The sequence below is a fragment of the Oncorhynchus keta genome, chromosome 10, assembly GCF_023373465.1.
Source record: "Oncorhynchus keta strain PuntledgeMale-10-30-2019 chromosome 10, Oket_V2, whole genome shotgun sequence".
In the NCBI taxonomy this organism is placed as follows: Eukaryota; Metazoa; Chordata; class Actinopteri; order Salmoniformes; family Salmonidae; genus Oncorhynchus; species Oncorhynchus keta.
Window position 1 is genome coordinate 34135887 of NC_068430.1, and position 13745 is coordinate 34149631.

Sequence of the window (13745 nt, forward strand, 5' to 3'; positions counted from 1 at the left end):
TGAATGACATGTGGTGCAGCGGTCTAAGGCACTGCATCTCAGTGTAAGAGGCATCACTACAGTCCCTTGTTCGAATCCAGGCTGTATCACATCCGGCTGTGATTGGGAGTCCCATAGAGCGATGCACAATTGGTCCGGGGTAGGCCGTCATTATAAATAAGAAATTGTTCTAAACTGATTTGACTAGTTAAATAAATATATTTTTTCTTTAAATGAGCTGTCCTCACGCTCTCTCCCAGTCTATTAATTACAAATAATACAATCAGTCCACCCTCAAAACACTAGCTTACTAGGGATTGTTTCATTGTGCAGTGTACTATCTATAGCAGGTATTCCCAAATGCGCAATGCCGTCGGGGGTACGCCAAATAAAAATGTTCAAACATTTATATATACAGTATATTTAAAGGTGCTATACATTTGGGTGAGTTTTTTTCTCTCACCTGAGTAGCCTCGTTTCACTGCCAAAAATAACAAATAATTAAACCATCTAGTATTCAGCGAAATAACAACACAATGTCAAATACAGGTAGCCTAGTCAAATAATTAACATCCAGTCACATTAATGTGGCTCATGTTGGTATCTGTACTGATGGTGCAAAAGCCATGACAGGGAGACATAGTGGAGTGGTAACGCACGTGCAAGCAGTTGCTCCCAAAGCCACTTGGGTACACTGCAGCATCCACCGAGAGGCTCTTGCTGCCAAGGGAATGCCTGACAGCTTGAAAGACGTTTTGGACACTACGGTGAAAATGGTTAACTTTGTTAAAGCAAGGCCCCTGAACTCTCATGTATTTTTTGCACTATGCAATGATATGGGCAGCGATCATGTAACGCTTTTACAACATACAGGTTGTCAAGGGGCAAAGTATTGACACTTTCTTTTGAATTAGAGAAGAGCTGAACATTTTCTTTACTGACCATCATTTTCACTTCAAATCAAATCAAAGTTTATTTGTCACGTGCGCTGAATACAACAGGTATTACAGTGAAATGCTTACTTACAAGCTTTAACCAATAAAAACAGTAAAAAGACAGTGAAAAACAGTAGCAAGGCTATAAAAGTAGCGAGGCTACATACAGACACTGGTTAGTCAGGCTGATTGAGGTAGTATGTACATGTAGATATGGTTAAAGTGACTATGCATATATGATGAATAGAGAGTAGCAGTAGCGTAAAGAGGGGTTGGCGGGTGGCGGGACACAATGCAGATAGCCCGGTTAGCCAATGTGCAGGAGCACTGGTTGGTTGGGCCAATTGAGGTAGTATGTACATATGTACATGAATGTATAGTTAAAGTGACTGTGCATATATGATAAACAGAGAGTAGCAGCAGCGTAAAAAGAGGGGTTGGGGGCCACACACAATACAAATAGTCTGGGTAGCGATTTGATTACCTGTTCAGGAGTCTTATGGCTTGGGGGTAAAAACTGTTGAGAAGCCTTTTTGTCCTAGACTTGGCACTCCGGTACCGCTTGCCATGTGGTAGTAAAGAGAACAGTCTATGACTGGGGTGGCTGGTGTCTTTGACCATTTTTACGGCCTTCCTCTGACACCGCCTGGTGTAGAGGTCCTGGATGGCAGGCAGCTTAGCCCCAGTGATGTACTGGGCCGTATGCATTACCCTCTGTAGTGCCTTGCGGTCGGAGGCCAAGCAATTGCCGTACCAGGCAGTGATGCAACCAGTCAGGATGCTCTCAATGTTGCAGCTGTAGAACCTATTGAGGATCTCAGGACCCATGTCAAATCTTTTTAGTTTCCTGAGGGGGAATAGGCTTTGTTGTGCCCTCTTCACGACTGTTTTGGTATGTTTGGACCATTCTAGTTTGTTGTTGATGTGGACACCAAGGAACTTGAAGCTCTCAACCTGCTCCACTACAGCCCCATCGATGAGAATGGGGGCGTGCTCGGTCCTCCTTTTCCTGTAGTCCACAATAATCTCATTAGTCTTGGTTACATTGAGGGATAGGTTGTTATTCTGGCACCACATGGCCAGGTCTCTGACCTCCTCCCTAAAGGCTGTAGACCGCTTGCATGATGTAGAGTTTCTCACACGACAGGCCTGTTTTTTCTCACCTGAATGATCTGGATCTAGGATTACAGGGACTCTCCGCAACTATATTCAATGTGCTGTGAAAATTTTATTTAATCAGAATCCAATGCCAGATTTCTGAATTGGGCTGCACTCAGAGTTTCCTGCCTTGGCAAATCGTGCTGTTAAGACACTGATGCCCTTTGCAACAATGTACCTATGTGAGAGTAGATTCTCGGCCCTCACTAGCATAACAACTACATACAGGCACAGACTGTGTGTGGAAAAGGATTTAAGACTAAGACTCTCTCCAATACAAACCAACATTGCAGAGTTATGTGCATCCTTTCCAGCACACCCTTCTCATTGACCTGTGGTGAGTTATTCACAATTTTCAATGAACAAATAAGGTTTTATATATAAGATGGTTAAATAAATAAATTATTGAGTATTATTACATTATTATTTGTGCCCTGGTCCTATAAGAGCTCTTTGTCACTTCCCACGAGCCGGGTTGTGACAAAAACTCACACTTATTCTTATTCGGCTTGAGGATAAATTCAGCCAATATTTATTGTATAAATCAGCAGGTTTTGTTTGGCTAATTGCCTACACAAAATATTTGAGGTAAATTAAATTAAACCAAATTAAATCCAACTTAAGAGACTCCCCTTATCTCCTGAAGTCTTCCTGAAGTCCTCCTGTGCAAATGTTTTCACCACAACCTGTAGGTTCACCCAGTCAACATTTCCCTGTGGGGCCCAGATGTTGCTGCCCAAGCTGCTTTCTTAAGACTTCTTCGGGATCAGTGTCCCTTCCACAGGACGGTTGAGCTAGCGTAGACTAATGCAATTAGCATGAGGTTGTAAGTAACAAGAACATTTCACAGGACATAGACATATCTGATATTGGCAGAAAGTTTAAATTATTGTTAATCTAACTGCACATTCCAATTTACAGTAGCTATTACAGTGAAATAATTCCATGCTATTGTTTGAGGAGAGTGCACCATTTTGAACAGGAATACAATGGTTCATTGAATCAGTCTAAAACTGTGCACATACACTACTGCCAACTAGTGACCAAAATCTAAACTGAACCTGGGCTGGAATAATACATTATTGCCTTTCTCTTGCATTTCAAAGATGATGGCCCAAAACAAATACAAAATAACTTTTTTCTTTCTTGGTATTATTTTTTACCAGATCTAATGTATTATATTATCCTACATTCCTTTCACATTCCCACAAACTTCAAAGTGTTTCCTTTCAAATGGTATCAAGAAAATGCATATCCTTGCTTCAGGGCCTGAGCTACAGGCAGTTAGATTTGGGTATGTCATTTTAGGCGAACATTGAAATAAAGGGGTGTATCCTTAAGAGGATGAAAAAGCATGGTTTTCTTTCAAATTAAAAAGTGTATTTATAGCACATCAAATGCACTGCAGGAACTCCAATTAAAGGGATAGTTCAACCAAATTACACATTGGTTCCCTTACCGTGTAAGCTGCCTTTTGACAAGGTATGACAGCAATCTATGCTTTGATTTTATTTACCTGGCCACTGTTTCCAAAAGCTAACTTTTAAGAATTTGTAGCACAAATTCAATGCAAGTCAATGATAAAACATTAGTATTTTTCTTGTTTCGTGTCCAAATCATCCTAAATCAATAATACAATTCCAAAAAATGTGCATGTCAACAGTCAAGTTTTCAAGATAGAGCACATTCAGTACAGCAGTGTTTCCTGGTCCTGGGGACCCAACGGGGTGCACTTTTTAGTTTTTACCTTAACACACACACTTATTCAACAAAACAACTCATCATCAAGCCTTTTAATTAAAAATGGTACTGGATGACCAATGCGTTGTTCTTGAGAAATCAAATCATGCGTCTGGTTGCTTCGTCTATAGCTTAATCATTTGCACCATCACACTTTTTGCTCTGTACTGAATGTGCTCTCTTAAAAATGTGACTACTAACATGTAAGGTTTTTGGGATTGTATTAACAGAGAACTAATAAACAAAATGCTAAAAGAGAGTTTGAGTAAAATATCCCTTTAATATTACCTACCACCAGGGTTGGGGTCAATTACTTTTTAATTCAATTAATTTAGAAGGTAAACTGATATTCAAATTCATTATATTTTTTTTTATGTCATTGCCTCCTATGAGATGAAATTGGAAAATCAGTTTACTTCCTGAATTGAAAGGGAATTGACCCCAACCCTGCCTACCACTCACAACTTATGCTCGATCGCCTCCATGTTCTAGAAGTATTCATAGGGAAATCAGCCCCCTCGGGATGTGCTGCTGTCACTGTGTTACCACCTCGCTACCACATTAGGGTGCTCCGCATTGCGCCATGTATACACTGGGTCTCGTTCATGTCCTTGAGTATGGTCAGTACCCTTGAGATTCTCTCTGGAATCTTTCGTCGAGTTCCTCCTTCGACTCCCTGACGGTATCTGGCTCATTCCTGGGCTCCCCCGACACCCCGTGTGCCACCCCCCAAAATAAATTAGTGCTGTTTTTTGTGCTTTCCTTGTGGCCACGAACCCCGGCGTCATCGCTGTCCTCCCTTCTCTCCTTGCGTCTGCTTCCATGGCAGGCTTTCATGTCCTGCCAAGATTTCCTCCCAAGCCCCTGGTGTGGTGGGATCTTCTGTCATGATAGTCGTTGGATATATACTCGGACCACTGTTCAGCGTGATCTGGTTTCCACACCTTTATTTGTGAAACGTACAAAAACAATAAACAGCAAACGAAACGTGCCGCGAATGCAGTGCTCATAGGCAACTACACAGAAACAAGATACCACAAAACACAGTGGGGAAATGGCTGCCTAAATATGATCCCTAATCAGAGACAATGATAAACAGCTGCCTCTGATTGGGAACCATACCAGGCCAACATAGGAACACCCCCCTAGTCACACCCCGACCTAACCAAAGTAGAGAATAAAAAGGCTCTCTATGGTCAGGACATGATTGTTGGTCCCATGTTACACCAGCTGAAATAAAGTATCCCAGAAATGTTCCCTGCTCACAAAAAGCTTATTTATCTCAAATTGTGCACAAATTTGTTTACATCCCTGTTTGTGAATATTTCTCCTTTGGTATTTGGTATTTAGTATTTTATTAGGATCCCCATTAGCTGTTGCAAAAGCAGCAGCTACTCTTCCTGGGGTCCACACAAAACATAAAACATAATACAGAATTACATAATTCAGAACATCATTAGACAGGAACAGCTCAAGGACAGAACTACATACATTTGACAAGATAATCCATCCACTTGACAGGTGTGGCATATCAAAAAACGGATTAAACAGCATGATCATTACACAGGTGCACCTTGTGCTGGGGACAATGAAAGGCCACTCTAAAATGTGCAATATTGTCACACAACACAATGCCACAGATGTCTCAAGTTTTGAGGGAGCGTAAAATTGACATGCTGACTGCAGAAATGTCCAGAGAATTGAATGTTAATTTCTCTACCATAAGCCGCCTGCAAAGTCGTTTTAGAGAATTTGACAGTACGTCCAACCTGCCTCACAACCGCAGACCATGTGTAACCATGCCAGGCCAAGACCTCCACATCCGGCTTCTTCACCGGCGGGATGCCGGAAACCAGCCACCCAGACAAGCTGATGAAACTGAGGAGTATTTCTGTCTGTAATAAAGCCCTTCTGTGGGGAAAAACTCATTCTGATTGGCTGGGCCTGGTTCCCCAGTGGGTGTGCCTGGCTCCAAAGTGGGTGGGCCTATGCCTTCCCAGGCCCACCCATGACTGCACCCCTTGAATGGACATGATTTGGAAAGGCACACACCTGTCTATGTAAGGCCCACAATTGACTGTGCATGTCAGAGCAAAAACCAAGCCATGAGGTTGAAGGAATTGTCCATTGTCCTACGGTGAAGCATGGTGGTGGCTGCATCATGCTTTGGGGATGTTTATCAGAGGCAGGGACTGGGAGACTAGTCAGGATCGAGGCAAAGATGAACGGAGCGAAGTACAAAGGGAGATCCTTGTGGAAAACCTCCTCCAGAGCACCCAGGACCTCAGATTTGGGCGAAGGTTCACCTTCCAACAGGACAACAACCCTAAGCACACAGCCAAGACAACGCAGGAGTGGCTTTGGGACAAGTCTCTGAATGTCCTTGAATGACCCAGGCAGAGGTCGGACTTGAACCTGATCGAACATCTCTGGAGAAACCTAAAAATAGCTGTTCAGCAACACTCCCCATCCAACCTGCCAGAGCTTGAGAGGATCTGCAGAGAAGAATGGTTAGAAACTTCCCAAATACAGTTGTGCCAAGCTTGTAGCATCATACCCAAGAAGAGTCAATGCTATAATCGCTGCCAAAGCTGCTTCAACAAAGTACTGAGTAAAGGGTCCAAATACTCATGTAAATGTAGTATTTCCATACTACATTTAGTAAATTGGCAGAATTTTCCAAACCTGTTTTTGCTTTGTCATTATGGGGTATTGTGTGTAGATTGATGAGGGACATTTAAAATATATATATTTTTTAGAATAAGGCTGTAATGTGGAAAAAGTCAAGGGGTCTGAATACTTTCCGAAGGCACTGTATATTTTGGGTTCTGATGGGTTTTGACAGTTGAACTAAGCTTGAGACATTTACAAGTTACATTATTCTAGAATCAATGGTTACATATGTTTAATTTACAACTCTGTAGATTGTAGATTGCCCCTTCATAACATTCTAATCCAACATGTTGATTGTACATTTGTTTTATAGAACATTGAAATAGTTCTCACATTGACGACAAACTACAGAGAGTGTGTGCTGCTCAGCTGCTGTGTGCTGTGCTATTTTGTTTTGAGGGAGGACAGTTATAAAAACTTCAGCTCTAATGACAGCGACAGGCAGAGCAGACATTGGGGATATCAGTGATAAAGGAATGGCAGATAAAGGCATAATTGATCTGCTGAACTGCTGAAGAGTGCTCTAGCCAGGCAGCCAGCCAGCCAGCCACAGGGACAGGAAGGTACAGAGTAGGGACAGGAAGGTACGGAGCAGGGACAGCACAGGGCTTATGTGACAGCCGAAAGCCATCTATTGAGAGATGTCCAGTCAACACTGTGGCTAGAGTTCACTCCACTGACATCACTGGGTCTCAATAAATAAGCCTGTGGATGACAGATATTGTACTAAACAGTAAAATAGGGCTTAGGACACAACCACAGTGTGAAAATGACAGCAAGGGTGTGAGTGGTGCCCCATAGCCATGCTAAGGCTGCTATTGGGGTGAGCGAATTATGTCACCTGTTACAGATTGGGTATCATTTTTTTCCCAATATACACAGATATCAGATTAGCATTTTGCTCAGGTATTTGGCCTCAGTATCAGAGAGGCAAGTTCAAGCTTCTCAGCTACAGTATATGAATTTGCTATGAAGTCTATGAACATTAGTACCTACTGTATGTGGATTATGATGTGAAATATCATGCCATCTCCTCCTCCTTGTTCTATTCTCAGAGCCAGGCAGAGGCCCACTATAAGGGGAACCGGCACGCTCGGAGGGTAAAGGGCATCGAGACCTCCAAGACTCGCCCCAAGGAGGGTGACAAGCCGGCCGCTCCCCCCACTGCTTCCCCCACTCCATCAGGCCCCTCACCATCCAGCCCAGACCCTGACACTAGCAAACAGGGTGCGTGTGCTCTATATCGCACACGCATGCACATGTGTGCATGTGTGTGCGTTTGTATGTTTGTGTGTGCGTGTGTATATGTGTCTGTCTGTCTGTCTGTCTGTCTGTCTGTCTGTCTGTCTGTCTGTCTGTCTGTCTGTCTGTCTGTCTGTCTGTCTGTCTGTCAGTCTGTCTGTGTGTTAACCCACACAGAGACATAACCGAAACACACACACAGATGTTTCAGTCAGGGACAGCTGTTTAGTCAGAAGTCTGGCGTGAAACAGAATAGTGTTACAGGTGGATGCTAAGAGACGCTTCTGTCATAAATGACAAGGATCAGGTTCCCAGGCATCATTCCTTCAAATAGCAGGCCAGATGACCCTGTGCTACACACAGTGGTTAACCTAGAGTAACATTAAAAGTACTGTGCTGTACTACTGACCTTCTTTTCACTCTTTCCAACCTGAATAACCTGACATGACCCATGTGTCTCCCCCTACCCTGACTCACTCAGATGGGGGAGACAGATGTGTGGCCCCCTGGGGCAGAGTTCTGTCCCAGTAGGGTCAGACAAACTACTATACTGGTGCTGCAGGAGCAGGACCACCATTATCGTCCTCGTCATATTATTATCTGGTGTGATCTACATAATATGGTAATTTATAACATAATTTACTATTACTATCTGTTCTGTTCACAGGTGATTCCCACCCACATTCAAACAGCTCACCCATGACACCCAGCCCCATGTCTGTGCCAGACACCCCAGACACCCCCATGCAGTTCCCTGTGTGCCCACTCCTGCCCCCACTGAGTACGCCCATGTCTACCACCTCCACCCCTCCCCGGCCCTTGGTCCCCCCCAGGTGGACACCCCCATGGTGGGCCCCCCTGACACCGCGTCCCCAGCCCCCAGCCCCTCTTCAGGGGAGTCTGAGGAGGACAAAGCCAAGAAGATGCTCTACTGCTCACTGTGCAAAGTGGCCGTCAACTCCCTCTCTCAGCTAGAGGCGCACAATAAAGGTAAGGCTCATTCCATCAAGAGAACTGATAACGCAATGTGTAATATTGTTGTCATTGAGAGTTCTGGCCTAGATAGATATTGCCATCTCGGAGGGAAAACTGTTTCCTATTGTGAAACAGATTATCCCGACAGTATTCCTGTAGGAAGTTCTATATTTTCAGCATGCTCAAATTTAGCCACACAAAGTGATACTTGAGCGTTTACAAACACAACATTTTATGTGTCTTCTAAACACCCTGATCTCTGAAATTGCCTCATAAAACTGCCAGCTTACCAGAATATGGCTGTTATGTTTAAGGATGAACAGTTCATAAAACTTTATGTATACAGAGTCAAATAACTAGTTACACATGTCGTCATTTGGGCTTTCCTTATGTTATGTAAACACACTGGGGAGATTCCACATTTGTAGAAGTGTGAGCCCAGCTAACAATTCAAGGGAGAGAATTTTTTTAAATAATGTTACCCGTAATGTTCACTTGGTAGAGCACGGTGCTTGCAATGCCAGGGTTGTGGGTTTGATTCCCAAGGGGGATCAGTATGAAATGTATGCACTCACTACTGTAAGTCCCTCTGGATAAGAGCGTATGTACACATGTAATTAATTGTCCCTTAGTGTTTGAGTGTCCAGTTCTCTGTTAGTTAGACCATTCTAGCATTCTGATTTTTTTTTTTTGCATGTTTTGGTGAACAACGTCAAGCAGAACTTATCTAGAACATAGTTAAAAGGTTCTCAGATTATACAATATTAATGTTATAGACATGTTTCAAGAACATTCCTATTTCCAGTTTTCTTAGGGTTGGGAGAATATTCCATCAATGTCACATCAAACATGCACAGGGGCCCAGGTTTGCAGGGCAGACAGAGGTTGGCTTCACCTTCTTTTCTTTCGCATGTCACACTTCTGCCACATGGCGGCAACTGTGGGGGTGAACAACTCCTTGTGTGTCACAGGGGCATACAGGAGGTCAGCTTTTTCTTTGCCTGTTAAGCTGGACAAGTCAAGTGCCCTTTCTCCCACCACCACGAGGCTCCTGGCGCGACCACAGCCTTGGATGGCATCACGTGAGGCCCGTAGGTTTAGATCCATAATCATGCATAGTACTGCATCTCATCCCAACCGTCCTGATTCAGGGTCCCCAAATTCAGTCGCTTCCTCCAATCCTCCAGTAACTTTGCCTGGTAAGCCAACAATAAAGTGGTCATGTTAAGTGCTGTGATTGATAAGGCCGAGGCTTTGTACTTCCTATGGAAAATGGAGGCAGAAAAACGTTCAGTCCAGGGAGGGAAGTGCCCGTACTACTAGCAGCGCCTCGTGTGGGGTGGAGATGGTCAGCCAGTGACGGATCCACCATGAGAAGGTTGCAAAACCCAGATTCTTCCAGATTGTCATTGCTCGGGAAGCCCCTAGCCAGGATATTGCTGGTAAGGGGCTTATCCCATTATCTCTCTGAGGCCATTTGTGACTGCGGGAATGAGCTGCTTAGAGGGGGATATGCTGGGTGGGAGTCTTTTCCCCATCATATAAGCCCCACAAAGGAGCTTGCCCGTCTATATCAAGTCTGGCCACAGCTCGCTTGCAAACGTTGGGGAGGCCATACTCCAAAAGGAATTCATCAGCTCCAGTCAGACAGTGAGGGGAGGGAATCGAGGCTATCCATAACCTCGCCCAAGCTGGGGTCGGTAGTGGGGGTTGAGCCGCTTGTTGTAAAAACAACGTGTAAGCTCTGGCCTTTAGTTAGGCGTTAGCTAGCTAGTAGAGACTAAAGCTAGCTGGGATGTGTGGGAACACTACAGCCGTGAGGATAGTGGTGTGTTAGCTAGCTAGCAGCTACACCTGCTAAGGCAAGCTGTAGCTAGCCCCGTGTGGCAGTTAAGACTTTGGGTAGGTGTTTCTAGTTAATACCAACAAGTGTAGGTTTGAACTAGATGTGAGAAAAGTGATAGCAATAGTACTGTGTTGCAGGTTGTAATGCTGGTGTGGTTGGCAGCCCTTTTAGCAAGCTAGCCAGGTTAGCTTAAGCGTTGGGACGAGAGCTAGCCCTTTGTTAGGGTGGTTAGCTTGCTTTGCAGCTAGGTAGCCAGGTTAGCTTAAGCCTTGTGGCGGGAACAAGCCCTTTGTGTGGTTAGCTAGCTTTGCAACTAGTTAGCCAATTTAGCTAAAAGGTTAGTGTGTGCTAACTTAGGCAGCCGAAGCCTTGCGACGAGGGCTAACCAAGCCTCGATAACTAGCCATGTGGAGCTAGCTAGGCGGAATTCTACTCGAAACGAAAACCTTTCGGTCGGTACTCAACTATCAACAGGAGCTGAAGTTCTACGTTTGGCAGTGTAAACCTCACGTTCTGAGAACATTAAGTAGGAAACCAGGAATTTAGTCAAGCTGAAGAGAGTTTATTGTGACTTCAATCACTTCCGCAAGGAAGAGTGGCGAGAATGACCAGTTGGCGGGCGGTGGCTCGCTTTATGGAGGAGAGGGGCTCATCTCATTCACCACTTGACCTGTCTGTCTCCAACAGATGGTGTGTGATTGGTTCATTTGCCCAGGCATATCCCAAAGTGAGACATCAAAACTCGTTTTTGAAATATAACCATGTTCTGGTGATGGGCGTATACTCTATATATACAGAAGTATGTGGACACCCTTTCAAATGAGTGGATTCAGCTATTTCAGCCGTACCCGTTGCTGACAGGTGTATAACATCGAGCATGCAGTCAGACTAACGTTGGCAGTAGAATGACTTGTACTGAAGTGCTCAGTAACTTTCAATGTGGCACCATCATTAGGATGCCACCTTTCCAACAAGTCAGTTCGTAAAATTTCTGCCCTGCTAGAGCTGCCCCGTACAACTGTAAGTGCTGTTATTGTGAAGTGGAAAAGGCTAGGAGCAACAACGGCTCAGCCGTAAAGTGGTAGACCACACAAGCTCATAGAATGGGACAGCCGAGCATTGAACTGTGTAACGAGTAAAAAATCACCTGTCCTCGGTTGTAACACTCATTATCAGCTTCCAAAGGGCCTCTGGAAACAATGTCAGCACAATAACTGTATGTCGGGAGCTTCATGAAATGGGTTTCCTTGGCCAGCCACACACAAGCCTAAAATCACCATGCGCAATGCCAAGTGTCGGCTGGAGTGGTATTAAGCTCGCCACAATTGGACTCTGAAGCAGTGGAAATGTGTTCTCTGGAGTGATGAATCACACTTCTCCATCTGGTAGTCCGACGGACAAATCTGGGTTTGGCGGATGCCAGGAGAACGCTACCTGCCCCAATGCATAGTGCCAACTGTAAAGTTTGGCAGAGGAGAAATAATGGTCTAGGGCTGTTTTTTATGTTTCAGGCTAGGCCCCTTAGTTTGAGTGAAGGGAAATCTTAATGCTACATCATACAATGACATGACATTCTACACAAATCTGTGCTTCCAACTTTGGGGAAACAGTTTGAGGAAGGCCCTTTCCTGTTTCAGCATGACAATGCCTCTGTGCACAAAGTGAGGTCCATACAGAAATGGTTTGTTGAGATTGGTGTGGTAGAACTTGACTAGCCTGCATAGAGCCCTGACCTCAACCCCATTGAAAACCTTTGGGATGAATTGGAACGCTGACTACGAGCCAGGCCTAATCGCCCAACATCAGTGCCCGACCGCACTAATGCTCTTGTGTCTGAATGGATTTAAGTCCCACGCAATCTTCCAACATCTAGTGGAAAGCCTTCCCAGAAGAGTGAAGGCTGTTATGGTAGCAAAGGGGGGACCAACTCCATATTAATGCCCATGATTTTGGAATGAGATGTTCGACGAGCAGGTGTCCACATACTCTTGTCGTGTACATCAGGAAAGAAACAGTATAGCAGGGGGGAGGATGAAGAGAGAAAAGGAGAGTAGAATTGGGTGAGAAGAAGTATTTAACTGGACTGAGAAAAAAGAGATGTTAATTTTTTTTAAGAGACAAAAGGGGGTGAACAGAGACTGAATGTGAAATGACAGTGAACAATAGGATTGGGGGGAATGGTTTTGTGCTCCATGACCAGATAGAATAGAGGAGGATATTGGCTTACCAAAACTGCTGAATAATCCTGAACATTTTTGGCTGTGTCACTACAGCTCTCTAGTGGCGAGTCAATGTCACCACACTTTCTGACTCAATATACTTCGGCCTTATTATGGCCAATGACAATGTGATTCACCCCAAATAACCTGGGGACTAGGTTCATTATAATGATAGCCACAAACAAATGATGGTTTAGGGAACATACAAATACAAATATGCAACCTTAAAAAGAACACACAAAAAATAACTAAATTCTCACCTGGCTGCTGGGTGACCTAGCGCGGCTGAACGCTCCTAAATAGTTCAAAGGTCAGGGTAGCTTATTCCATATTACAATCACTCAGTCCCCTAATTTCTTAATAGTACAAAAAATACATAAAATATCAACATTTTGATATTAACAAGAACATCATGAAATGTGAGCCTGAATTAGACTACTCTCCGATGGCATCTATAGGATATTAACTTACAAAATGTACAAACAAAGCACTCTCTCCATGGATGACAGGTACCAAACACAAAACCATCCTGGAGGCAAGGAGTGGGCTGGGCCCCATCAAGGCGTACCCTCGGCTGGGCCCTAACCCCAGCCCCGAGCAGGCAGGGGGGCTGCCCTCAGACCCCAACACTCAGGAACGCACCTTCCACTGTGAGATCTGCAACGTGAGGGTGAATTCTGAGCTGCAGCTCAAACAGGTGAGTGAGTGGCCACCATGACCACTGCTCCAGAGTGAAGTTTCCCCTAGGTACAGATCTAGGATCAGCTGCCCCTCCCCAAATCCAAACCTTAACAATTAGTGGAGAAAATGCTAAACTGACTACAGTTCAGCATTTAGAGGCAACTTTACACCTATACTTTTCATCTTCTCTTGTTCTCCAGCATATATCCAGTCGAAGGCATCGGGATGGAGTCGCTGGGAAGCCAAATCCCCTCCTCAGCCGGCACAAGAAGCGCACAGACTTTGTGGTAATGATCC

General features: G+C 44.4%; 1 protein-coding gene across 1 annotated transcript in view; it reads left to right on the forward strand.

The window, feature by feature from the left end:
- The window catches only part of LOC118389483 (zinc finger protein 385A-like), an 85810-nt gene that overhangs the window by 60973 nt on the left and 11092 nt on the right, over positions 1-13745 (forward strand). The window contains exons 4-6 of the mRNA XM_052526915.1: positions 7541-7712; positions 13277-13464; positions 13649-13735. Of these exons, the coding sequence (XP_052382875.1) occupies positions 7541-7712; positions 13277-13464; positions 13649-13735 (447 nt within the window). The remainder of the gene's footprint in view (positions 1-7540; positions 7713-13276; positions 13465-13648; positions 13736-13745) is intronic.